The sequence below is a fragment of the Poecilia reticulata genome, linkage group LG11 (genome assembly GCF_000633615.1).
Source record: "Poecilia reticulata strain Guanapo linkage group LG11, Guppy_female_1.0+MT, whole genome shotgun sequence".
In the NCBI taxonomy this organism is placed as follows: Eukaryota; Metazoa; Chordata; class Actinopteri; order Cyprinodontiformes; family Poeciliidae; genus Poecilia; species Poecilia reticulata.
The window spans coordinates 6,019,120-6,046,892 of NC_024341.1; the positions used below are offsets into that span (position 1 = coordinate 6,019,120).

Genomic DNA, 27,773 nt, shown 5'->3' on the forward strand with positions numbered 1-27,773 from the left:
ACACACACACACACACACACACACACACACACACACACACACACACACACACACACACACCAGCATGCCAACCTCTTGTCTCTTCGTGTGTTTATAAAAAGGTTCCTGTCCCACTTTCCACCCGCCCCCCCTCATCTGCCGTGCTCCCGTTCTGTAATTTCTCCGGCGTGACAGCTAATTGGTGTGAGCTCGGGGAGAAATTTGCTGCCTCGTTGCCGTCTCCTTACAACAAACTGGAACCAGAGAGGGGAAAGAGAGGTGCAGGCGGTAAAGAGAAACATGGAGAGAAGATGGAAAAGAGGGAGAAGACAGGAGGTATGTTATTGGGCGGGTGGTGGGATGGGGGGGATCACATTTTTGCAGAGAAGTCTCTTTCTTTGCATATTCCTCTCTGAAAAGCACAAATAACAACCCAAAGAGTGTGAATAGTGATGCAGACATGTAGAGTGAGTTGAGTAAGTCTGTTTAGAACCGAGTAGAAACAAAGAAGAGGAAGTGTAGTACCAGCCTGAGTAAACAGTTTCAGTTTAATAAATAGCATCACCGTTACTATAGAGTTATCTCTCAATTGATTAGAATTGGTGGAAAAGGTAAAATTGCCAAAAGGGTCTCCGCTGCTATTTTTAAGAATAAAGAGACTTAACCAAACTGGGACAAGTCCTGAAAGACCATTGTACTCGTTTTTCTTTGGGTCTCTCTGGTGCATTCAAAAGTGCCTTCTCACCGCTGCCCTCCCCTATCACTCACAATTCCTCATTCTTATTCTCACTATCGTTTTCACATCTTTTCTGTTTTCCCCCTCAAGCAACGGAGCTAGAATGCCATAGAAACTGATCCGGTCAGTGGCTTGTATAAAATCCAACTGTCAACGGCAGGCGGTCTTTGAGATCGTCGCCTGGCGGACCTGGTTCAGGCTGGCACCCTGTGGTACTGATTTTCACAGCAGAGCTGAAGTTTTTTCATCTTGGCCACCTAACAGGGGCAGTCTCACTCCTGGGATCCATTTTGAGGGCACACAGTTTGATTGCATCGACAGTTTGCCAATAGAGAGTTTCTGTACAAAAGAGTTCACGCTGTAGCCTGATTAAGGGGCTTTAAGCACATCTGTCACACAATTACGAATTGACCTTCTCATTGGGCAATCTTTGCTAAAAAAAGAAAAAAAGATAATTTGTGAATTCTCTGGGTTAAGATTTGTTTACAATCAATGCTAAAGTGAACAGTTCAATTTACAGGAACAATCTGGAACTTGTAAGCAATTAGATTTTTTTTTATCAGTCAAGCTAAGGTCCACAAAGATTTACTAATGATTAACTGAGCTAAAGATTTATTTCACATCAACAAATATTCTGTTGCTCCAACCTTAAAATTATTTTAAATGCATTTTTTTTATTTGCACAACAAAAATGTTTAATGTAATTGTGATTAAGTTTCATTAAGTTTTAATGCATAGTATTAGGGCTGCAACTAACAGTTATTTTAGTAATCGATTATTCTATTAATTCTGATAATGAATTGATTAATTGTATAAAAAAATTGGGACATTCTACAGATTTTTCATTTCCACCACTTTTTTGTACTATATTAAAATACATTAACGGATTCAATAAAGAAGTAACTCAATTCCTCTTTTAAATAAGGAAATATATTTTATTACCTACAATGTAATTACATAGCATCCTTTAAGTGAATGTGAATTAGGTAAAGCTAAAACCATCCCACTTGAAGACTTTTGGGTAAAAAATATTTACAGACGAATGTTTTTATTTTTACCTTAAATGCAAAATGTACATATAATTTGCTTATTTTCAATTACTAAATCAGTTGACGATTATTTCAATTGAATTAATCAGATTAATTTATCACGATTAATCCAATTAATTAATGTGTGAAAACACAGTATCACTAGTGTGATTTGCCAAACCATAAAATGTCTTGAATGAATGACCTCTTACTCAACATGTTACTATCCACGCCTCCCCTTGACATTTGTGTCTTTTGTCTGACCCCTGCAGCTGTGTCCTTGAAAACAACAGCTGATTACTCACTGTTTTTGCGCCACACACCTCCAGTTCAGTCAGCATGAGCCACACGATTAGTATTTCCAAATGAAAGGGAGAGATGGAGGGTAGGGGGGGCGTCCTTTCCTATTTCTGCGTGAGTCAAACGATGAGTGGGCCTGCCGAGAAGGGGAAGTGTGGGAGGCCCACAGAAAGGGTGGTCTCCAGTTGACGCGGGCGCAGAGACAGAAACGGTGTGTGTTTGGAACGAGAGCGGGCCGTCTATAGAAGAGGAGCTCGCTCTAAGGACACAGTGTGGCCAGTGTTTATCTGGGCTGAAGTCTAGGTGGGTTTGCTGTCGGGAGAGCAGAGGGGGATTGGATGTTTTACAGGACTGAACCTGACGCGTTTGTCTCCGTAACGGCCGTTTGAACATCTGTGAGATCTCTCCAGCTTTATCCAAACAGCTTGAGTGACGTTTCAGAGAGTTGCTTGTGTTGCCTGTCGCGGAGCGAGAGCGTATATCTTCTCTTAACGGGCCCCGTCCTGGAGGAAAAGGCCTCCACTTGAGGCAGCACGAGTCTCTTTAAGCACACATGCATTATGCATAGTTTTCCTTTTGTCCATGCATGTTTGACTTCCTGCCCAATGACAAGTCCTACTGTTTAGATTGTGGCCAACCTCTAAATGCAGTCTGGCATTACATGGTTTCACACAACGGCTTAAGTGCTCTTCTTTGGCATTGCAAATATGTGAAGTATGCAGGTCTGTCTCGTGCCTCCCTTTGTCTCTCTCTCTTTCTCTGCACCTTTATCCTTTTCATTTCTTTTGAGGTTTTCCCAGGTAGCCGGTCGTAGAGAACATTCCCTTGGGATCTTGGCATTTCTCTTAGAGTTCAACTTGCCTTTTTTGTGTGTTTTTGTACAACACTTTGGCATTGGTTGTTGTTGCAATCAAGTACGCTCTTGTACCAGTTTCTGTTCTATATTCATTGCTTGGGAATCACCAAAGGCAAAAATTCTACTAAATTTCACCTTCCCTGAATAGTCTCCTACGTTATGTGCCAGTTTTCCCTAGGTTTGCAGTTTGCAGCAAAAAGTTTTGGCAGCGTTGTTGTCTTTTGGACTTTTTAGGCAAATTGACAAATCCTGCAGACAGAGCACGCGGCTGCAATAAACTTTTATTTACATGTCAAATGTGTGGCTAATTCAGGCTGCAAGAGAGCGAGAGAAAGCAAGACTTGGATTTAGAAATGTTGGCCTCCTTCTGGAGATATTAGAATCTTCATTCTTGAGGTAAAATGTATGAAAAATCCTGCTTTACTACTGCTAATGATAATTTCAATAATAACCACACTATTTCCTAATCTAAAAAAATGACCTCTTTGCAATCCATTTGGCTTTATGTTAGAAATAGTAGTAAAATTCTGTTTTACAATAACTTCTCTCATACATGGATGAGGCGTGAAGTTGCCTGTGCTCCTGATGGAACACTAAGCTAAAAAAGTTTTGAATGTTAATTAATCTTCATATGTTATGATTCTTGAAGAGAAATCGTGACGCCGATTTTGGCCAAGCTCTGCACTGGTGGCAAATGATTCTATAAAACAGATGGAAAGACTCTGGCACTTGTCTGCTACTCTTGGATGTTCCTGAAGTTAGAAGATTATTTGTGACTGGGAAAAAAGTTGTTAAACTAACAAAGCTTTTGATATGAAGCTGATAATTCAAAAATAATGATTTACAGGTGATGTAAAATGTCCTAACAACAACCGAAGCCAAAAATTGATACAAATCAGAAAGATGATGTAAAATATGAAGGCCTACGCTGAAAAAAAGCCAATACGCCTTTATATCTAACCCAAACTTTTAACATCCAGGCAATATATCAGCTGTTCAATAACCCAGGGGCTGTAGCTGGATAAGCTCCATCTCCACCCATTTTCTGTAGGAACAAACAGGAAGTAGTTGACCTTAGTCAGAGCAGAGGGAGCATGTGGCACAGAGTCAGTGGGGCCAACATGCAGTTTGTTTACATGTCGGCAGCACATGACGCTGACTGTGTCCTCGCCTCAGTCCCGGCAGCAGCCGCCCGCTCGCCAGAGCTATAGGCTCCATCAATGAGCCGATTGTTGTCGTGAGCCGAGGATCCGCTCGGCCCCAGTCATGAGGTGCAGGGGCCGGGGAGACGAGTCTTGTGTAATCTGCTGTAGACTGACCCTGGAGAGGAAGCTTTATCTCACCAGCTGGCTTTCAGAACGCTGCTGCTGTACACTAAGATGACTTTCTTAGTTGTTTTTATTTTTACTGTGGTTGATGAGGTAACATAAATGGGACTTATTTCAGCTGTCAGTACAAAAATAGTTCTGACAACTTAATACGCACCAGAAAATTGGGGACAAATTCAATAATTTTTAATTTTTTTTTTTTATAACCTATATCCATTTTTAGGTTTGATTCTTTCTTTCTTTATCTTCATTTCCTTGTGCCTCTCCTGCTTCTGTTCATTCTATTTGAACTTTCTTGTCTTTTGTTTCTTCCTTCCTTGTCTTTCCTTCCCTTCCTTCCTTCATTTTTTCCTTTCTCCCTCCCACCCTCCCTGCATCTTTTTCTGTCTTTCTTCTTTGTTTTTTCTTTTTTCATTCTCGTTTGTTCTTTCATCTTTTCTCTTGTTCATTTCTTTTGTTTTTGTTCATTCTTGTTCATTTATTCATTCTTTTTTGTTTGTTCATTTGTTCTTCCTCGTTTGTTCGTTCTTTCTTTTTATTGTCTCTTTCATTCATTTTTTTCTCGTTCTTTTGAACATTTGTTCTTTCATTCTTTGTCTAGTTCTTTTCTTTTCCCACACAAACACACCTGTGGGACATGTTTCTAAAAATTTTAAAAATTATAACATAATACCAAGATAATCCACCAGCTACTGTAAATATTCCAGAGGTATTAAGAATTGTACCAGTTGGGTTTTTCTTCTTTTCAACACAATTACTTAACATTCGATTTTCTTTTTCTACCCTAAAAATATTCTCACTTTCAAAGTACATTTTTCTAAAATGTCTCATTGTGAGATGCTGTTGCTGCTGCTGTGACAGATCAATCACTAATAATCTGTTATTGCTCATTTGTCAGGAGGTAAACAAACTGTGTGTGTGTTCGTATCAGCAGGACGACGTTTCTGATCAGCTGACACTTTTTTTGATTGTCTTAGCTTCGCCGTGTTAGCTGCATGCTAACCTGTGAGCCGGCTCTTTGTTTCTGTCGCGGACTGAAATGCCAGACCAATTACCGCGTGGATTGTTTACTTCTAAAACGATTGAGTGGCGTGTTTCCTGACATTTCAGCTGCATTTGTGTGTTGTGTACGCACTAATTGAATATTTTTCTCTGTCGACGCCAAGATTACATGAGCCTCTTAAACCGAATCGGTTCTGTTTCTTCTTATTATTACTATTATTAATGTTTTATTTTTGTCTCTGCAGATGGATCCCTCCCTAAAGAGCCAAAAGGAGAGGTGTCGAGCCAGATAGCAGGTAACAAACAAACAAACACACACACACACACACACACACACACACACACACACACACACACACACACACACGCTGGAATACAGACATGATGTTTTGCTGCTTCGTTTCACCCTTGCCTTGTCTACGGAGGACAGATGTGTGTTATTGATGGTGAAAGTAAAACATGTCGCACACACTCTCATGCAAACAGCATTAATAATGCATTGTGACAGTGACAGGTCATTGTCCTCCGAATCCCTGACATCTCCTTGGTATTCCGCCTCTTCCCTCCCCTCCCACAGCGATCTTGGGCAGACGAATGGGTGGCCATCTTCTGTGCCTTCTGCTCTGTTATCATTTATTAACTCTGTGAGCCTTTCAATAAGCTTTTCATTCTTTCACCAACACTTGTGGTGGCTGTTATTAATGTCACGACAGAGCTCGGCGTACTCCTGTGTGTCTTCCTTAGTTTCGATGAGATTTCTTCGGTTTTAGAAATCTACCACTTGACTTGATGTTTTACACCGTTGCTCACCCAAATAGGAAGTTTTCTAGTTTTCTGAAGACGCTAATATAGCAGCAAAAAAATGTCTGACGTTGGTCTGAGAGTATAGTTAGTGTTGCTACCTACAGAGTAGAGAGAGAGAGAGAGATGAAAATCTCAAACCCAAGATCCAAAGGAGGACAATGAGTTGGCAGGTTACTCCAACGCCTCGGGGACTTCAGAGAGGCAGCCTCAGTCCGTACAGAAGAAAAGGGACCGAATGAAGGAATCTGAATCTGATGTTTGATCTGTCGGAAATCTGCACTTGTTATTTATAATCAAAAGGATGATTAAGGGTTTCAAAGTGCTGTGTTGAAGTATTTACATCTATATATTTATTGGAAACATTACAACCACAAACATCACTGTTTACTGATAAATACTGATATTCTCATGGAGAAAGTGTTGACAAAATAGTAAACATTAATATTTCAGTAAGTTTTTTTTTTACAATAATTGAAATTTATCGAGACGAATAAAAATTCTCATCATAAGAAATTTCTCACAATAAATGATAAACGATAGGACCCAGCGACCCAAACACTGCCCACTGCCCAGGTTTATAAGGGTGATGTGTTGTGTACATTTTCTGCCACAGTTGGCACTTTTGGGGCCAAAAAGATAAGTTTTTGTCTAATGCTTGTAGAATGCTGCAATTAGAATATCAGTCATAACATTTTCTTTCACTTTTCAGCTTGCTATTTGTGAAAGCATGTATATTTTTCTTCCTCTTCACAGTTACAATCCATTTAGTGTTGACTGGTTACAGAAAAAAACCTAAAGGGATACAGTAAAGTTTGCAGTAGTAATGTGAATAAATGTGGGAAAGTATAAGAGGTATGAATACTTTTGTGTGATGCAGTTAGAGCCTCTGGGTCTTCACAGATTTTTGGTGTCATTGCTGTTTTGCAGCTTGTACTAGAAAGGACTAAAAAAGGAAAAACTAATCCTGCCAAGAATAAAGTATTGATCGGCTCTTCTGTTGAGTGTGTGCGGGCTTGCTGTTTGGCCTCCAGATGGCGCTTTTCAGCAGCTTGAAAACAATTAGGTTTGCATCGGTTGGACCAGCAAGCGGCCTCTGACTGTGAACGTTAATAAATCTCTTTAGGAATCTTGCAGGTGAACCTCACCCAGGGAGGCCAGAGACGACAAAAAAAAAAGGGAGAGTGTTTGGGGATCTTTAATCGATGAAATGCAAACAGAGCCTTGTTCTTTGTCTCGTTACGGCTCATCAAACAGAGGTGGTGGCAAAAGACCCAGATAAATGAACTGCTGGCACCGATAACAAGCGGTCTTTCAGCTCGGTCTCTTTTCCACAGTCCCCTCTCCTCCCCACTCCACCCGCTCTCCTGCTGTGTTTGGGTCGCTGGGGTAACCCTGGCCTGTTTCTCCTCGGTTAGACTACCCTGCTATTAGAGGTCTGGATAAGACGGAGAGAGCAGAAAGAAAGCGAAAACGGTCTGCCGTCAGTTCTGATTTCTTCCAGGGCAGAAGTTGGTTCTTGGGGGGGAATTTAGACAAAACATAAAAGACAAATATGTTTTATGTCTGAACTGTTAAATCTTTCTAGAATTTAAAGAGACAGTAACGTCTAAATAGATCTGTCAAAATAGAATAGAAAGCAATTGTATACGCATACCTGTTGAATCTCCCGTTTTGGTCGGGAAACTACCGGTTTTTACCCCCCTTTCCCGCCGTGCTCCTGTCGTATACCCTCACTTACACCCCGCCTCCCTCCCGCTCTAACGGAAGCACCGGACGTCGTCATTTTCCCTACCTGGTCCAAAACCTGACAGGTGTGCGTATTCGTTTTGTTTGTTACCGACCGCGTGTGTGCTTTAGTGTTTTTGACAGGAACTCGTCTGTTTCGGGCCTAGCTGAACCAGCAGGTCATAATTAGATGTTCCTTCTTGTTGACTGGTCACTCACTTGTTAGCTCGTGTGTAGTGGCATAACCAGTGCCAGCTGGACTCCACAGTGAACGCATTGTTACTGTGGCACAGCTGTGCGTGAGAGCCCGTTGGCCAATCAGATTAGCTCGTCTTGCTTCTGCAGAGCGCAGTAGCACAACCGGTGCCACGGCCAGTCGGAGCCTCTTTATTAGGCCAGAAAAGTGGGGCAGGAGCCGTCAGAGGTACAGTGGACTAATGATAGCTAAGGCAGGGTGAGGAGAGTGAGTGAGTGACAGACTGCGATGATCTAATGGAAATTATATTTTTAACAAATTAAGAGGATAACTGTATATTCGGTATGTGGCGAGTGGTTACTTTGAGGTGCAAAATTTATGCAATTTAGGGAATTTATTCTATACTGCAACAGATTTGAAACCTGCGCTTACATTGACTTCTTTTTCTGTAGTATCGGAATCTGGTTTTCTTGGAAATGGGTGTACTGTGATTCACGTCCTACTGTCACTACGCAAACAACGCCATACATTTACAGTCACACAGAAAATATATATTTTTGTTAGTAAAGACCAGTAAGAACATTTGTTACACAAACGACAAGAGTTGAGCAGAAAACTTTGTCTTGAAAGCAACCAAAAAGTTCAGATTCAGGTAAAAACAAATAGATATTGCGTAAAAGCAATAAACATTTGACAGCAAACGTTCACACTACCATAAAGCCTTTCGGAAAGTAAAGTAGTCAGCGGCGAAGAAAAAAAGTTTTGGAGAGATGGAGGTGTAAAACGTCATGAAGACGGGAGCAGGAGAGTGAATCAGTCATGGCTGAGATGCGGCCGGTAACAAGGTGATTATTTGACAGGTGAAAAAGAAGATTGGATTCAGTTGACTCGCTGAAGATTTCTCCATGGTACTCACAGTTCCAGGACCTTATTTAGCAGAAATTCTGTGAAAAAGGCCTCAGAGGAGTAGTGAGTAAAATAATCTGTTTGCAAGAAGAAGGGGGGAAAAAAAGAGAAAATCCTTTCAACAATAACAGAAAATCTCATACTGATGCAGGATGCATTTTCAAAACAAATGTTTTGTTAGGATTGGCCATTTTAGATACAGAGACGGATTATTTCAGCTCTTTTTTTGTTCTTGTTGCAACAAGAAGAGTTCAGTCTATTGGATGGGCATGTAAAGATGGCTGGTTTAGTGTGTGTTGAATTGGCCATATGTTTTGGATCATTCATATACTGAAGCACTCTGTAATGTCCCAGTTTCAGTTTGCTGACAGTCTATCAGATTATTTATTAAAAATCTTCTATTTGAAGCAGCTAATGATGCCATGGATTCATATAGCATTCCCACAACCTATAAAATTAAAACAGTGCTACTTCCTTCTTCACAAATTCTAAACAAAAATGGAGTAGCGTGAGATTTTAGCAGCTGGAGAATTTCTCTTTTGTTGTTGATGTTTCTCCCGCCAGCGTTAGACTCACGCTAGTTTTGGTTGTATTTACGCAGAAAGTCCTGCGCTGCAGTCCACTTCCTTCTTTTGGAGCGGTCTCCGATCTGCTTGGCATTCACATAAGCATTGGAACTGTACCAGAGTTCACTTCCGTGGATTCGAGACCAAAGGTTTTTAGCCAGAGTTTGATTGCGCGTTCATACCTCCACAGACGTACTGGATTTTCTAGACAAACGGACTGGAGTTTGATTAAAGTGGAGTTAGCAGGCCTGGCATGAATGCACAGTCTGCAAATCAGTTTTTTTTTTTTTTGTAAATTCTTTCTGTACTCGTTTCCGTTTGCAACTTAATCCTGATTTTTATGCGGAAGCTAAAATAGTCCAGCGCTTCCATCGTACATGTGGCTTGGAAAATCAAAAATTTGGATCATGGGAAGTGTAAAACCCTTCCACTATGACATAAATCAATTTAAACAGTTATAATTAGATTAATTCCTTTCAGATGTTTTCCCATGTTGAAGCAGCAGGGCTCGTAGAGAAAAAAAAATCTATCTTGTCCAGTATCTTTTTTTTTTTTTTTTTAATCCAGGCTTTACCCGTGAGCGGGTCGGAGGGGTTGTGTTGTCGACGCGCTATTCCTATCCCCTCCTTCAACCTCAGAAAAATCCCTGCTATTCCCACACATCCCTCAACCTGGAATTTCTGGCATGATGTGAACGTGGGAAGTCTGGAGCTACACACACGCACACATAAAAGCACGCGCGCTTGGTTCTGGTTCCTCCCGAGTTACGCCAGCTGGCCCAGGACCAGATTGACCCAGTCAGCTGCTTCGGAGCCATTAAGAGATTGAGCCTGCGTGTTACTACCCTTTAATCAAACGGAGAAGATTGAGCGAGAGCTTCCATTTGTCGGGATATTTTCTCCTCACCGCCTCAGCTGACTGCACCACCACCCCATCCAGGCAGCTGTTGTGTTTCCCATCGCCCCTCCGACCCCTTCCTCTTTTCTAAACATGGACGCCGTCCGGTGCCGCCACCCTGAAGTATTTGTCACTATCACGTAGTAAACTTGTTTACATTGAGTGCTTTGTTGTCGCATGTGCAAGTTGATGCCCACTTGACCCCTCGGAGGAAGTCTCCGAGGTGAGCAGAGTGTTGACATATTCCGAGACAGAAACGGGAACCCGACCCGGCGACGGTCGCGGCCCGGAACGGTGAGTCCTTGACTCTGGGTCGTTTTCTGCGAGGAATGATGGACATGTCTGGCATTTCGCTCTCATCTGTTGCCCTCTCTCTGACTCACGGGCGCAGCCTTAGCGACAATAGTCGCGTTCAACACCCTCCGCACAAGTCCCTTCACCCAGCATTGGGACTCTGTTGTTTGGGTAAAAACTGATCCAGGCTTAGTTTTGTCTTGCGGGGAAAATCAGAGCTGTAGCAGTTCATTTTAATCTTTTCAAGAAGATTCCTGGTGTGGATTTAAGGCTGGACCAAGGTTTTAAATATACTCGCCATCGTTAAGGTAAACGCTGCTATAATCTACGGTAAGCCAAGAGACACTGAGAAATAAAAGTATTTGTTGTTCTTTTATTTCTGTCTGCTTCTGAATTTCAATGATTCAGTTTTTCTTCTTCCTTTGGAGGCTTTTAAAAACATACAAGAAATAATGTGCTGCAGTTTCTTTGGTAGAGTTATTAGTAGGCCTGTCACGATAACAAATTTTGCTGGACGATTAATTGTCTAAAAAATTATTGCGATAAACGATAATATTGTTTCAAGACCCTCTGACACTGATTTAATGGAAATGAAGTAATACTGCATGCTATTTCCTGCCATAGATAGATACACTTTATTTTCAAAAGAACACATAACACTGGAACTGATAAACTAAACAAACTAAACAACCAAAAACAAAAATAAAATGGATTCTCAGTCTCCATTAACAAAAAAYGTACTTGAATAAAAACTAAACAACATAAAGCCAAAGTGGAAATAAACACTGCATTCAACCAAAAGAGTGCAGATTATGAAGTCTGTATACTATATTGCCCTTCAGTAATCACTGGATTTAAATAGAGAAGTTGGGTACAACCCACTACCTAATGCAATAAGTTCATGCCACACAATTTTTTGCCCCTATTTTCCCTTTACGAAAATCTTAGATCGTCGACCGATCTAAGATTCTCGCTGGTGGTTTCGTAACCAATAATCCTGCAGTGTATGGTGTGTTACGGTAGATCGTCGTGGCTGCTCCGATCTAAATCAGGGGGTCTGGGAAGCTAAACGCTGAATGTGACAGGTAGTCAATCAGAAAGCACGGATTCTCCTCCGCGCTTTCTGAGGGGAAATTACGGAGGGGAATCCCAAACAGCTGAAATGGAACAACACGAAGTCCAGCGGACATCAGAGATGATTTGTGGAAATAACATTAGTGTTTATTCAACATTTCGTGCAAAGAATATAGAAATGATAAGAGTTGGAGCCAAATTGCTACCGCAGTTGATAAACCCGGTAACTTTTCAGCTGTTCTTCGTTAACGTGACATAAATAGGTTATAATGATKTTCATTCAGTCAGGACTTTACGCTGACTCTAGCCACATGCATCACAGGTAGATTCTAGTAAAGCATTGATTAATGCCTGATTTTAAAATTAGTTAACTGGACTTGTAGCCATTATTTTGTGCCCAGGTGGCTGGACACCACACTGCACGACAAACCCGATCGAACCATTATACCTAGGATTTCTGTCGGCTAATATGTCTCTTAGGTTTTGAAAATGGGCCGACAACTTGTGTCATGTGCGCTGAACATTACAGTAAGGAAATGAGGGTCAGTGGAGAGCACCGGAGGTGAGCCTTTTTTTATTCAGTGTCATCAACAGAAAGAAAAAAAGGCAGGAAGAGACGATAAAGCCGATAATTAGAATGAGGTCGATAGGTTTAATTTATCGTGCGATTAATCGATTTATCGTTTATCTCGACAGGCCTAGTTATTAATTTATAAATTAAAGACAAAAATTAAGGAATTACAAGATTGTTTCCATTTGTCCATCAAAGATCTATGTCATGTGGACACAGTGAAAGTTCATCTAACTAGCTAAATCTATGCTGGGAAAGCAGATGAATGCATGGCAACTGCTTTAGATGCAATACATAAAAAGCAAAAGTAAGATTTATAGCAGGTATGTGTGTGAATTTAATATTTCTGCATAAACACCTTAAGGAGTTTTCTATTGAGAAAGAGCTTCCGTAACAATATAAGTCATTTGTTCTTATTTGGCATGATGTAGAGGAGCTAATAAAATGGTGACCTGTATGTAGCCTGCAATAAATTTACAAATGAGTTTACAAAAACTCAGCACTCTTAAATCTTGATCATATATGTATAAAAAATAGGCAATCTCATCTTGTATAAAACAGCAATCTCTACTCTGCTCTCCTCTATCTAAAGTGAAGCGCTCCAGATGTCTTTTGGTTCTTTTTGAAGATTTTTTTTTCTAAATTTCCTTTCACACAACCTTGTTTTTTCTGTCTTCATTGTCGTACTAGCAGTGCACCGCTTGCAAAATCTCTGCCAGATCACCGTTCTATAAAAACCCTGACTGGCTGATTCTGATTTTGGCCAATACAGATTTTGTAGTCTGAAAAGTTGCTAAACATCCTGAGAAAGTCGCTAAGTTGGCAAAGAGTGACTGATTTTCAGACTTTTACAAAAGTAGATGGGATCGGTGGATTCCCATGGAAGTATTGGCCGATCGCCAGTCTCCCAAAATTAAGGAAATCAAGGCCTTTAGACTTTAGTTGTTGTCTTAGTTTTGGAGGATTCTTTGAGTGTTATGCATCCTGTTGAGGCTAAGATGATCACACCAGGAAAGCGTGGCTGCTGTCTGAAATGATAGACATCAGGTAGTTCGGTCCTAACCGAATGTCCCTTCCAACTATCTGTCGTGTGTTTGTGTTCTTGAGATTAGCTTGGAACAACTTTAGAACTTGATGCTTTTTATTTCTTCACAAAACCTTTGAAGTGAGTTGAGTTGCTCGGCAATAATTCATTGGCTTTGTGATCGTCCCTTTTAGGGAGCTTACACACCAAATCTGCCCCTTGCCTTTGTACAATCTCCAACTCTGGGTGTCCAGATTTTATTTCTTTGTCTGCTTTCCTGTAGATTGCAGATTGAAGTGAACATGGACCGCTGCTTTAACCACAGATAGTTTAAATGTCCACTCCAGCTTCCCTGGAAAGACTTGTGATGTGTTTTTCATGTTGCAGCCAAGTCCCTCCTGCACTGTAAGGACTTTTTCCCAACCACCTCAAGTCTCATGCTATGCTAAGTAGCTTCCTAGGGTTCATAAATGCAGTGCAGGCATGTTATAATTACTGCCCCTCCTACACAATTAGGATTACCCCGGGGAACTCGCCTTTCCAAAAGACAGAGAGATTAGCGGCTCACCTTATGCCACATGAAATGCACACTGGATGCTGCGGCTGGCGCGAGGTGAGGCGTCCCTCGCCGTGGAAACATCTGCTTCAGCATTTCCATGCGGACGGGACGTGCAGGGAAGCGGCAAAGAAATGCTCGGTTTTTGGTCGTCTGGAGCGCTGGAATATCTCGCCTCAGGAATCCCAGGATTAGCTTTAATTGCTGCCGTAGCTCTGCCTGCTGTGGGTCCCTTTAACACGTCTGCCATCCGGTGGATCAAGAGCTGAAAACGGCGGCGGACCCTTTCTCCGTCAGAGGAGCTGAATCCACGGCAACTTATGGATGTTCTTCCCCAAGGTTTACACAAGAGTGATCAAGCATGGCTTGTTGGGCAATCAATCACAGGTGGCAGTACGCACACACCGGCTCTGCCCTCATCCCGCTGACAGGTACCGTTTCCTGTCAGGTGAAGATAGCCAGATAAGTTAGTTTCATTGTAGCCCTGATAGATGTGGAGTTTAAACTTTCTGAAGAGAAAGTGAAAAGAGGAAGAAAAAAAAAGTTGGGGAAGATGAAATAACAGACAGAAGATACTTGACAGTCTTAGTGCTTTCCCTTCTCAGTCCAGCTCATTATTCCATTCCTCCATCACTCCCTGTTCAGTTTCACACACTTATTTTCCGTCAACCTAGTTATGAAGACTCAAAGATGTCTCATTAGCCTCCCATTTTTTCCATCTCTCCCTCTTTTTTTTAAGTTGTGTTTGCTCATCATTTATCCAGAAATGTCTCCCTGTACCTCTGCATGAGCTAAGTGTGTGTTTGTAAGAGAGAGTGGGTGTGACCTGGCTACTCTATATTTAGCTGCTGTGCCACTTTCTCCTGTCCCAGTGCACGGCAGAGTGCATAAAAGTGATGAGACTTGGTTTCTAAACTTTCCTTTTTTAACCGCATGCACTGTATCGAGTCCAACATGCAGATGTGCGCCACCCGAGGCTAACGGGGCACCGATGAATCGGATGGACGATTATTTCCTTAATTTTGGGAGGTCACCTATCGGCGTGAGAAAAAAAATCTTGCCCACCAATCTCATTTACCTTCGGAAAGGTCTGAAAATCAGCCACTGTCCCCTTGACTGGTCATATGTGCACATGTGCATCGGGGTTACAAAGGTTAGTCCAAGTTAGCAACTTTGCCGCAATATTTAGCAAATTTTCAGACAAAAAAGAAAGGCAGTAAGCCAAAATTAAAATTGGTAGGTCAGGTTTTGTAAAGAGATGTGATGATCGGCCAAAAAGCTGCAATCGGTGCACCCGTACCCAAGACTCTGGATTTTACAGGAGTTAGGAAAAGCATCTAGTGCCTCCATTAAACTGTCGGATTTATTTCGGATGTATTTTCAGAAGATTCTGTGTCGCTGAGCAAATTCTAACCCAGTGACCGTTAAATTTCACTGCACAGTATCCAGCTCACACCGTTGGCACGGTCAGTGTCTGCTGCCCTCACACACACACACACACACACACACACACACACACACACACACACACACACACACACTCACTCTAAGAGAAAAACACTGTGGTCCTCAGCTTGTAGTCTTGTCAACATTTGTCTTTTTTTTTTCTTCCCCCCTTGACCTTTGATTTTCCTCCTGCTCAGTGGCAGCCGGCCAGGCAGACAGCAGTTTGCGGGGCCTGATCAAACGTTGTTGCTTCAGATGATAAATGGCTCAATAGTGAGAGAATCCAGACTGATCTCTTTGTTCGCTCACATGTGGGGCTAAGCTCCTCCAGCCTCTCACAGCTTGAGCGCTGCCGCATGTTTTCGGCAGAAATAAATGTAGCAAATGTCATGAAATGATGGGAAGGTAAAGAAAGAAAGCTTTCACAATTTCAGATTCTAGGGATTTGCTGCCAGATGAAAGTAGTCTTCATTTCCACTGAAGACTACTTTCTACTCGAGCGCGCAGGGAAATGTACTTAAGCATGCTAATTTGTTGTGTTTTCCCTTGAGAGAAGGCGGGGAACCAGTTGAGGGAGTGAAATGGAGTAAAGATAGAAACAAGTCCTGATTGTCACCAGTTTCCTCAGGTGGCAGAAGAGATTACCGTCTTATTAGCATGCTCTTTTAAATACAACACTTTGCTGTGAGCAGAAGCTGGAGTTACTACTAACTCCTTTTCAATTCAGTGTTACAGACTTTCAATGTAATTACCTCAAACAAAAATTAGGTATAAAGTGATGTATAGTGCCTTTCAATATATACATATATATTGTATTAGGGCTGAAAGAATTAATCGCAATCAATTGACTGTAGACATAATCCTCAACTAATTTAGTGGTATATTAATTGTTAACTAGAGTAGACACTCAAAATTAAACACATTTACAGGGAAAAAAATATATACTCAGAGTCGTAATTATTCCAAAACTGTACAAAAAACATCTACATCTTGTATTTAAGATAAAAACAACTTTGTCTGTAAATAGATTTTAGCCAAAACTCCACAAGTGGCTTTAACTTCACCTGGTTTAGATTTACTAAAGAAATACCATGTTATTGCATTCAGGCAATAACATAGTATTTCTTTAAAAAAAAAAATTGAATTGGTTATTTACATCTAATATTGCATTAGATAAAAAATCTGTAGAATGTGCCAATTTTTACATGCATAATTGTTATAATAATCTTTAGATTGTTAATCTAGATTATTAAATAATTGTTAGTTACATCCCTATGTCATATATATTAGGGAAGGAGAATAAATCAATAAATCAATGAGTATGTCTTGTTTCCAGTAAATGTCTGCTTTTTTTGAGTGTCTGCTCCATATATTGTGATAGTCATGTGATCGATATCAATAGATAATACGTCTGATAGAATATTAAATAATTTCAATGAACTCTGATCCAGAACCAAACAGCATTCTGGGGGATGTAGGCAGACAGAAGGCTTTAGCCGCTCAGCCTCTCACGGCTAGCTAAGCAAGGTTGGTGGGATTAACCAACTCAATCACTCTTTGGTTACCTAGCAATAACCTTTTTGGTAACTTGCGCAGCAGCAGTTTAAGGCTTGGATGCTGTGCCTCATAACTGCTTAAAAATAAAACAACGATGTGGAGCGAGAACTGTGGATGAAACAGGAAAAGTCACGCCACCAGTTTGGTATTATTCCAGAAAATTAATCAATTATTATCCATATATTCTGAAATGCTTTTGTGACACATTTTTCAGCTATATGCTCCAGCCCTAATTTAAATATATATTAGCGGTTAGCTTAATTAGCATTACGACTTAAAAAAAAAAAAAATCTGTATTCCTACTGTATGCAGATCTTTTTTTTCTTTTTTAAGCGACAAAAAAGTTGCCAAACTTTCCAAATCTAGCACGCTTCATGATTTGATTGAAAGTTAAAAAACAAACAAACAAACAAACAGAACAACATTAAACTTTCTTGTTGTCTCCTAGATTCTCATTCTCTCTCTCAGTAGCAATCTGAATACCTCTGTCATCCCGAAAATGGTTAATGGAGTTTACTTCTCTCTATAAGATCTATAACTAGATCTTATAGAGAGTGTTATACCAAAAGAGTGTTATCATGGTGCTCATGTAGTGCTTCAGTACCTTTGATTGAAAAAATACTGACCAGCTGTTTATAGCTGCTATTGGCAGCAGCATAGAAGACCAACACTGACACGGATTCAGCTCTCTGCGTACGTTGGGCAGATTACTGTCGCAAAACGTCCCAGAAAAAGGATGATGTTGAGAGTAACACATCAGAGACGGTCTTGACTCAGATGTCTAAGAATAGGCAAAAGAGGAGAGAGTCTTGGTGAGGCAGAATGTCACAGAGACACATGGGCGGACACGTCCCGTCCGGCTCATCAGTCACATTAACCAGACGTCTGCTCTGTCTGAAGGACAAAATTCGTGTTCCTGTCTGCTGAAGCTCGGATGGGAGATAATCACTTTAGGGAATGCTGTGTCTGGGTGCAGCAGTTACTTAAGCAGGTTTTCACTTATTGAATATCTCCTCAACTTAAGCCCAGGATTACAATTCACACCACAACGCCCATGAGATCACCCAGTTTGAGATTTATAGGGTGACTGTTAGCTGTGCTGGGTATCCCTGCCAGATTATTACTATTTATATATATATTTTGCCATTATTTTCCATATTTGCTCCAGATATCTTTGCATGGAAATGATATCAGTTCTTTTGTGTGCCAGGAGATTTTCACAAGAAAGTGCTGCTGTGTTTGGAAGAAAGGAACTGAGTGAAGGTTCAGCTGCTAATGGGTGATTCATTACACAGTAGCAAATGAGTAAGATTAGCAGTCTGAGAAGCCAAGCTGAGGTTATTACATTTACATTCAGGGTTTTTATTTTATTAACAGTTTGCTTGCTTTGATAAAAACTACTTAATTTAAAATTCCCTCACTGGTGAGAATTTTAGAGTTTGTGTGTTGAACGTGGTAATGGCTCATTAAGGTAAATTATAATTAATCCATGAATGGTTTTGTGTTATTGGTATCAATGACAGTGTTGGGTTGTTCAATGATTCACCAGACATTTATAGTAATGGAAATAGAATGAGATAGCATAGAAATATCAGCAGCAAAGGCAAATGGAGGCATGCAAATTTACACAAAAGCAAAAATATTAATACAGAAAGAATCAGAGACTGTACAGGATCCAAGAAAAAATTACTAAAATTAATCAGCCCAAATACGGTGCTTGAGACTGTTATATGTTTATTGTGTTTTTGTCAGCTGCTTGAGGATTTAAATATGCTAATAAAAAAAAACACAGTTAAGAAAGTCTGCATTTCCATGTTAAAATTTCAACAGCATAAAATGATTTTAAAATGGGAAGTATCATGTAAAATTTACTTTTTGAGCTTTTACATCATGTTACAATGTCAGTCCCTCATCAAAAACATGCCTGGAGAGTTGCTTAGATTCTTTCATGCATGTTTGAGAAATCAATCTCCTATAGCAATCATTCAGCTGTGTAAAATGTCTGGGTGGACCTAGCGCTGCCTTCGAGGACGAAGCTCCTCCTCAGAGTCATCACTCAGCCCCTTCAGATTACCCGGCGGCAATTACAAAACGCCTGGTGAAATGAGCTCATTACACGAGCTACTTCTCAACGCTGGTAAACTCTCTGTTAAAGGGTTAATAGAGGATGAAAGGACTTCCTGCAGGCGGAGTTCCAGAAAGAGTAGGAGTTTTTAAAGAAACGGAGGGCATTAAATTGCAAAGTCAAATTTCTTCCAAGTCATTTTTGATGTAACATAGTTACTTGATTGCGCTACAAAACGTGCATTGTACAATGCAAACTGTAGAAAAAACTCCAGCTTCTACTTCTTGTGCATTTTAATTCATGATATTGCAGCAGGTAAATTAGATAAACTTTTTGCAGATTTCAACATGGTTTGTGAATTCCATTCCAGGCCATATTCTGGTCCTGTTTTATTGTTCCCAAGTTTTTCTAAATAATGTGGGACGAAAATAATTTTCGTCCCACAACCAAATAATGGTGAACAGCTTGTAAGGAGTAATTTAACTGGAAAAAAAAATACAAGAAAACAACTTGGAAAAACACAAATGAACACAAAATGACTAGTTAGTTGCCTTTTGCCGTATGTGATGTCACCACCAGAACAATGTGTTCATTGATTATTGTTAGCTGTCTGCAGATTTAAAGATGCTAACCAATTATGCAATGTTTTCCATTGCATAATTGAGGTTTAACAGCAAAATAACTACACAAGTACAAAGAAATGGCCATGGTCTGTTGTTCAAACTATATCTTAAGGGTTTTTTTTTAAATTGATTTTGCTAAAAAAAAAAAAAAAAGAAAAAAGAGAGAGAGTCAATTTTGAAGCTTTAAATGTACATGTAAACTCGGCCGTTTTATGTTGGTGACTGTGTAGTGTTAGAGTACAGAAAGAGCTAGGAGGCCCGTCTTTATTTCCTTCTGTTGTTTCTGGCCTCTCTTTCTCCCACTGCAGCCGTTTCTCCGGCTGTTCACACTCAGCTTTGTCTTTTCCAAGTGTGTAAGTGAAAAAGACAATAAATTGTGACGTAACCCAGCTGCATGTGTTTTTAAGCGCAGATCTCCAGATTACAATTAGACGGCATCTGCTTTGTCCCAAAGTAATCTGCCCTGAAGGGGTGGGAAAAAAAACAAAACATGTTTGGCTCATGGAGAGAGGAAAAAAAGGAACAGTAATGTTTTCTTTAATTCTTCTTCAACTCTAAGCTTTTTTTTAATTCTTTCTTTCTTCTGTTTTTCTTTAGGATTTCGGAGAAATGAGGAGATGAGAGCAATGGAAGTGCTCCCCATCCTCAAAGAGAAAGTTGCTTTTCTGTCCGGTAAGATTTTCTTTTCAATTTTTTTTTACTCCCCGCACGCACGCACGCACGCACGCACGCACGCACGCACACACACATCTCCAAACCCCAGCTGTCTGTTCAGGGCATATCAAAGTGTGTTTAAAGTAGGCTGCAGAGACCCATCACACACAGGTAGCTGGTATTAAGCTGTAGATGCTCTACGGTCCGTCTCTTTAAGTGCTTCAGCTCTCTCTCTCACAGACACACACACACGTACCCACACACACAGTGTGGACATAATAAGCTGCTCACTCTGCCTGTTAAAACTCAGGAGAGGGGAGGTGGGAGAGGGGTAAGTCCGAGGCCCAAACACTTAGCCCCTGACCTATCTTCAAACACTTTGATGCATACACACACACACACTACCCTCAGAACACACACTGACTGGCGTACATTGTATAACCAGTGTCAACAGGACTGCAAAACAAAGAGCTGCAGCTGCCCGTGTCTTCTCTTGGCTTCGTCTAACACACACATACACACACACATCCTAAAACTCACACAGACAGCTTGAGTTGTGCCAGAGAAAATTTGCAGCAGGTCCCCCCAAAATAAAAACGTCCAGCAGGATTCTTTGTACTGCACGCGAAAATATTATCCTTCCTATGTTTGGGTATAAAGGAATAACACTCATGCAGATTGCATCCATACCAGTGTAGAAGGTGCGTGCGTGTGTGTGTGCGCGCGCCGATTCCTCTTTTGGTCCCTGTCGTGCATGTGCTGCAAAGGTCACAGGTAGAAGCACAACGATGAGGACAATGACTCAGATGAAATAATACTGAGGTGGCTAGAGGGAGATACAGAACAGCGTTGCTATGGAGATGACTTGCCGTCGGCCAGCGCATCCCAGGGTAGACGCTCGCGGAGTAATTGACTTTGAAATGGACGAGAGAGATAGAGAGGGAGGCAGAGGAGAAGCTAATGGTGAAGAGGGAGAGTAAATGAACTAAGCTTATTATCCTGAGTCTCCCTCCTCCTCCACCTTTTTTAAATCGCCCATGCTGCCTGTCAGTTGTGTTTGTATTAAACTACATGAGCGTTTGATTTATTGATTTATTTTTTTTCTGGGGTTGCGCAGACGGGCGCAAGACAACAAGACCAAACCGACCAATTTGTGGGCCGAGCGCAGTCGGCCCATGTTTGCAAGTTTCGACATGAGTGTCTGTTCATCTCCAAAAGATCTGGAGCGAACTATTATTTCAACCAGATGAGCTTCAGGCTAAAAACACAATGACAAACGGTGGAAAAAAAAAAATCATAATCGCAGGCAAAGACTGAGGCCAGAAGACTCTTAGGCTGAAATTGTCTTATTTTTTATACGGTTTTTTAATGCAAATTGTGGCTTATTTAAATGGGCTTATGATTTAATTTCTGCTGATTTATTTGTAATTTGCTGACAGCATCTCTTTGTGCCGTATTTTTGCTTTACAGACATTCACTATTGCAAAAAGACACATTACTTAACATCTAGCATTTTTACTGCATCTAAGGTTGTACACCAATATGTGTTTAGAGTCTTTTTTTTTTTTTTGAAAAGCAACTTTGTGAAATTATTATACATTTTTAATGTTATCTGTATCACATGATCACAGTTAGTATTAAGGATGACCAGGCAGTGCTGGTAAAGAGAAATCTTTATCCGGTTATGTTTATGCAGCATTAGTGGAGATCCGTACAGACAGCCATGGAAACCACATTTTTGCTATTGATTTTTCTTTGGTTTTGGATCAGAGAAGGCCCACAGTTTGTGATTTTCAACATCTTTAAGACAGTATGTTGGCTGAACTAACAGCATGTCCTCGGTGATGTATATAAACATTCGTATTGAAACAAGGTAACAATATCAGGAAAGCAACAAAAAACCTCGGTCGTGTTACTAATTCCATCATTATTTTAGATCATTTCCTCCCACACTGACAACATAATGAGCTAAGCTAGCTCTGGGTCAGCAACCAGCTTGAAAGCAGATTTTTCAGTGGTATTGTGATAGGCATGGGCTTTATTTCTGGTGTGAAGGGATACCAAGGTTTTAATATGTTCAGTTTTCAAAGCTTTTCATGCTATTCCCACATTTTAAAGTTATTTTAACTGGATATCGGAGGAAGTGCAGCGAGAAAATCAGTTCGGAGTTTACTTTTTGAGTATTTATTTAAATTGTTGGGGTATTAACAGCATTATATGGAATTATTGACAAGTGTCCGAGGTAATTAATACCTTCTGAACCAGGTGTGTTGGAGCAGAGACACATTTGAAGAAGTAACTGTGGTAAGAAAGAACTGTGGGTCCTAACGAGTCATTAAAAATATTATAAACATGTTGACATTTTTTAACTATACTCAAATATAGTATAGTTATACTATATTTAATGTTCGTAAATTTTAGCATTTAAAAATGTTTCTGTTTGCTAGCTACTAGCTCTGAAATTAGCTTGCTAACAATGTTTAGCCAGTAGGACATCAAGTATCTGTTTAGAATAGTTATTTTTGCCATTTGCTCTTTCACATTAAAGTGCCCTCCATTAGTTATTGCTTTAGGCCATACTTTTTTGCTTAGCATTTTTTTTATTGTGTTTCTTTTGTCTGGGCTAGCGTGTTAGCTAGCAAGCTAGCTGACAGGAACTTTTAGCCTGCAGCGTTGGTAAACAGGTTGGCACAGATTTTACTGGGGAGTTTATATAGCCTGTTTTATTTATTTTTCAGTTAATTCCACTTATTCCCAGTAAATTAACTACATTAATTAATCTCTGCTGTGTTTCTTTTATTTCACCTTAGATTAAATACACACACAATGAGATTGTGTATGAGATTGTCATAGCATCACAGTAAAGCAGTACTTTTGAATAAAACACTATAAAATAGTTTTAACTAATACAGAAAAGCAATGCTTGGTCTAGTGGCTGGTAGAATCATATTACGAAATTCACATTTATATTGATTTTATCTGTTACATTGTTTTTGATACATTGATTTAAGGACAAATATCAAATGAAAGTTTAATTAAGCTGCTATTTTCAAGGGCAAAAGATGAAAAATCAGGTGTAGTTATAATACCTGTGCTTATGTTTCTGTTGCCTCAGGTGGAAGAGACCGACGTGGTGGTCCGGTGTTAACATTTCCATCACGAAGTAACCACGACAGAATACGAGCAGATGACCTGAGGAGACTGATCGCCTACCTCGCCTGCATCCCCAGGTTAGATATTCATTACCTGCCTATCCGTTTTCTTACTTTTTTTTAAATTTTTTTTACTTTTTTTATGTTAAAAATAAACTTAAAAGATACAAACAATCAAAGAAAGTGGATGTTGCGTGTGGTGTAGAGACAAACACGTGACGAGGTTGAGATGAACATGTGAGCAGCAAAGCAGGAGCGGTTAGATAACTGCAGCTTCTCCGCTCCCAGAAGTCATTTTTATGGAAGCGGGGATGCTGAGACAGTGGCGGGAAAAGCCTGAGCTGAGAGCAGGGACACGTACCAGATATCTGATGACAACAAGAAGGAAAGCGGTATCACCAGAGAGAGGAGGGCAGGGGAGGGGAGCGAAGCGGAGAAGGAATTAAAACGGACAGCGGCGGAGCGCGCATGCGTGAGAAAGTGTGTGCAAGCGAGGGAGAGAGAGAGAGTGTATGTGTGTGTGTGAAAGCAAAACAAAGTGTCGCAGTAACTGAGGCGGTGCAGCAGGGAACAGTAGTTGCTGTGGACAAGGAGCTCCTCACCTCCCAGGTAAAACGTCAGTCATCCTTACCTCTGTACTCTTCTTTTTCCTTTAAATTTAATCCTCCTTTCCATGTTCTCCTCCTGCTCTGACTGCTCAGCCAGCTGTCAGCCCTGTATCTTACTGCTTCATATTTCTTGCACATTCTGTACTTCCCTGTAAGCGTGCTCTCTTTTCCATCTAGTCATAGAGAAATATCTGTATTTATAGCGTGCGTGCTCAGGTGACTGAATAGTTCTAATTTTGTAAAGGTAGCCTCTGCACACAACTGTTGTCTGACAAACTGCTACGCTGACAGAAGATGATGATTAGAGAGGGAAAGATGCAATGATTTTTTTTGCAATGAAATGCCATTCCTGCGTTTTGCAAATTGTGCTGAATTATTGCAAGCGCGTTTTAGCGACAGAAAGGAGTCCTGTTGTAAATTACGTTGGGAAAGATTGATGAATATCTCTGCAACTAAACCATTTGTTTTCAAAATCCCTCAACTTCGCCGTTTGTCTTTGGGGATTTATTTATTTTTTATTAAGACATTTGAAGCTGTTTTTAATTTCCGAGTTGCGTCCAAGATGCAAACGATACAGGGGAAAGAAGCTGCTCAAATGTCCTGATGTGTGTTTATGTCTCAAAGTGCACGTTTTTGACTCATTTGTCACAGGTTCATGTGCTTTATAACGTGTGGGCGGGACGTGTGGGATGTGCATTTGCCGCGTAGGCTTCTCACCGTAGAGAAAATGCGTCATTTCACTGTTTGTTCTAATTGTACTTAACCGTCTTTCCCCCCTTTTTCTTTTCCAATTCCATCGCCTTTCTCCCTTCTATCCTCCCTCTCTCATCCTTTCCCACGCCCGCCATGTGTCTCCTCTCGCTCTCTCTGGATTATGCTCTTCAATCTCTCCGCCCCTCCCACCTCCCCGTTACTACTCTTTAATTCCTCTGGCTAACCTCCGTCGCTGTCCTCCGCTCCCAGTGAGGAGGTGTGTAAACATGGCTTCACAGTCATTGTTGATATGCGTGGCTCCAAGTGGGACAGCATCAAGCCTCTGCTGAAGATCTTGCAAGAGTCGTTTCCGTCGTGCATCCACGTCGCCCTCATCATCAAACCGGACAACTTCTGGCAGAAGCAGAGGACCAACTTCGGCAGCTCCAAGTTTGAGTTTGAGGTGAGAGGAAAATCTTTAAAGAGACTTTTTATGACAACAAAAGACAGGACAGAAACGTACGTGTGATTAATTTACGAGGACGCTGCATGGTCCTACGCTGATAGAAGTGTTGTGACTCTACGAATTCATCATTCTGAATCCCGTTTGCTGTCAGCTGAGCTGTGGTATCATCCACTGTAGCCGTTGCCCTGTGCTCAGCTGCTCATTGTCAGAACATTTTGTTATTTTCGGCTCCTCACTGCTTTGGATGCAGACATCATCAGCCAGGGGAAAAAATGTCATCATATTCAACAGACTACACAAACAAGCATGCGTGATGCTGTCAGTCATGTGTTAAACTGATTTTCACTGCTCGTTTAGAGACGTAGTATGAGATGGAGAATATTTGCTTGCTCAGTTTCCAGACTTTAGATTCTGAAAGGTTTTGGGATACTGATGAAATTTTTTACTCTGCTCAGATTTCTCCTTAAGAATAAGAATATGAGAAGAGATAAGAACACAACCGAAACCATTTTCTTATAGCTTTATTGCTGTGATTGCTTATTAAGTTAAATTATTAGATTTTATATTGGGTGCTAATCACAACTAGCATGACAAAAAAAAAAAAAACAGAAGTTGCAATGATTGTTGTTTGGAAGCATGTAGACCTTTACCTAAAATGTCCAAAAGTTTTCAAACATGTTCACGTCCAGCGTGTTCAGTAAGCGTAAGCTCAAAAAACAATACAGGGCAGCTTCTGCTGAAAGTCTGGCTCTCTCTCACTTTTCACAGCCCAGACAACTGTAATACATGTGTCCAAGAAATCTTTTGGAAAATATAACGTTCTTTGAAATACCATCTTTCATATCTGAGCTTCCATTGACTTCACCTAGACCTCACCTTTACAAAAACTGGCAAACTTTTTTTTTTTATTTTATTTTTTTATTTATTTATTTTTTTTTTTACGGCGTCCATATTGAACAGGGCTGTTTTTAGGAAGACCTAAAAACAGTTCTTACAGTGCATAAGAATGCACTGTAAGAACTACCAGGTGGATCGACTACGATTTTTCAGACTGGGTATGCGTTGGCAGCACAAAACCAAATATGCCAATGTGTTACTAGTCTGAAAATCAGGTGATTTCTTTGAATTCTTTGGTAGTTTTAATCGTGTACTACTAAGCAAAAACTTTACATTCCAGTTAATCTCCCCTCCTTGCTTACTGCAATGTACAGCTGTGAAACGTAGACTGGTAACAGCTCAATGATTTCTTGTTGAATTCTTGTCCATTTCTTTGTGGAAATGTTTGACCAAAGCATTGTGAGTGAATTGAGCGATGTAGAAACGACTTCGATCGCTCACATGCTCATTTGCAAGCAGGTTCAATGTAGTCTGATGACATTACATTGATTTATTTTGAAAGGAGGAGTAGCCTGCGGCAGGGCTGCACTGTCAAAGCCACATGATCATTGATTGTATATGCTGCTACACGCGCAAAGGAATAATTACTTCTGCTGGTTTCTTTCCCTTAATATGAACAATTTGATAAAATGTCCATATTTATTAAGCAGCAAGAAGTTTTATTTTAATGCAGTAAATATTATACTGTAGGTAAAATAGACCTAACCTATTTACTAGCACCTTAATGGGGATTTTAAATTGATTCAACAAATAACAATAAGACCAGCAGCACATCATTTTGACATAACAACCTCAGTCAACTCAGTAAGAATAATTTAGCTGCTTGCTTAAAAATAAAACATTTCTATTAGGAATGAGGCACAGTGAGATTTTCCTATCATGGTAACGTGAAGTAAATATTAACAGGTTTTTTGCAGTATTCATGTAAAAAAAATAAAATAAAAACAAGTTCAACAGGACCATTTTAGGTGTGCACTGATAAATTGGCCCCGATTTCCTTAATTTTGAGCAATTAACCAATACTTACATGAGAAACTGATTTTCTCCACCAATTTTATCTGCAGAGGTCTGAAGTCAGCCACTGTTTCCTTTTGCTCTGCCTTTTGCTCAGTGACTTTTCAAACCTAAAAATATCAACCAAAACCGAAATTGACTTTTTAAAGATCTGCGATCGGCCAGAAAACTGCAATTGTTTCACCCCATAATTTAAACATTCCTACATGTTGATTATTACAGTTTTAATATTATTACTAATATTTATGCGTTATTATTTTTGATGTATACATGCAAGGCAAAAATGAAGAACACATTTCCACTAAATTTGGTGTTTTCCAGGTAAACTTTTATGATTATTAGTCAACCAGAAAGCTGAGCTGGTGGCAGCAGCAGTAGCAGCATCTTAGCAGATGCTAGCTATCCAGACACGTCGCTCATTGCTTTGCCAATTGTACTTTTACAGCTGCATTAAGACTGTGTTCTCCTTTAGTTTCCAAACCATTGCTATTCTTTGTTGTTGTTTTTTTAGCAAGTGGGAATATTTCCAAAGCAATTCATCTACCTTTATTTGTAAGTGAGGAAAACGTTTTAGTAGCCTTCTTTCAGCTAGCTTAGCATTGTGTTCCTTGTACCAGTGAGTTAATGAGGTAACCTGACCACCTGCAGTGAATGTGGTGGCATCGGTGTGTTTTCTTTCTGTGCAGTTCAAGCTTCTTTGCTTCTTTACTTGAGGACAACAGTGCATCTGAGCATTGTTTGGCCTCCACAAGCTAT

At 40.3% G+C, this 27,773-nt stretch overlaps 1 protein-coding gene across 7 annotated transcripts in view; it reads left to right on the forward strand.

The window, feature by feature from the left end:
• Window positions 1-27,773, forward strand: part of LOC103472073 (triple functional domain protein) — a 79,465-nt gene that overhangs the window by 8,754 nt on the left and 42,938 nt on the right. For 4 of the 7 annotated variants that reach the window (XM_017307500.1, XM_008421446.2, XM_008421443.2 and 1 more), the window contains exons 2-5: window positions 5,475-5,525; window positions 20,131-20,205; window positions 23,303-23,417; window positions 24,911-25,103. In XM_017307500.1, the coding sequence (XP_017162989.1) occupies window positions 5,475-5,525; window positions 20,131-20,205; window positions 23,303-23,417; window positions 24,911-25,103 (434 nt within the window). Of the gene's footprint in view, window positions 1-101; window positions 316-5,474; window positions 5,526-14,107; window positions 14,274-20,130; window positions 20,206-23,302; window positions 23,418-23,670; window positions 23,949-24,910; window positions 25,104-27,773 lie in introns of those variants that run through there. The other 3 variants (XM_008421447.2, XM_008421448.2, XM_008421451.2) reach the window with 3 other exon arrangements.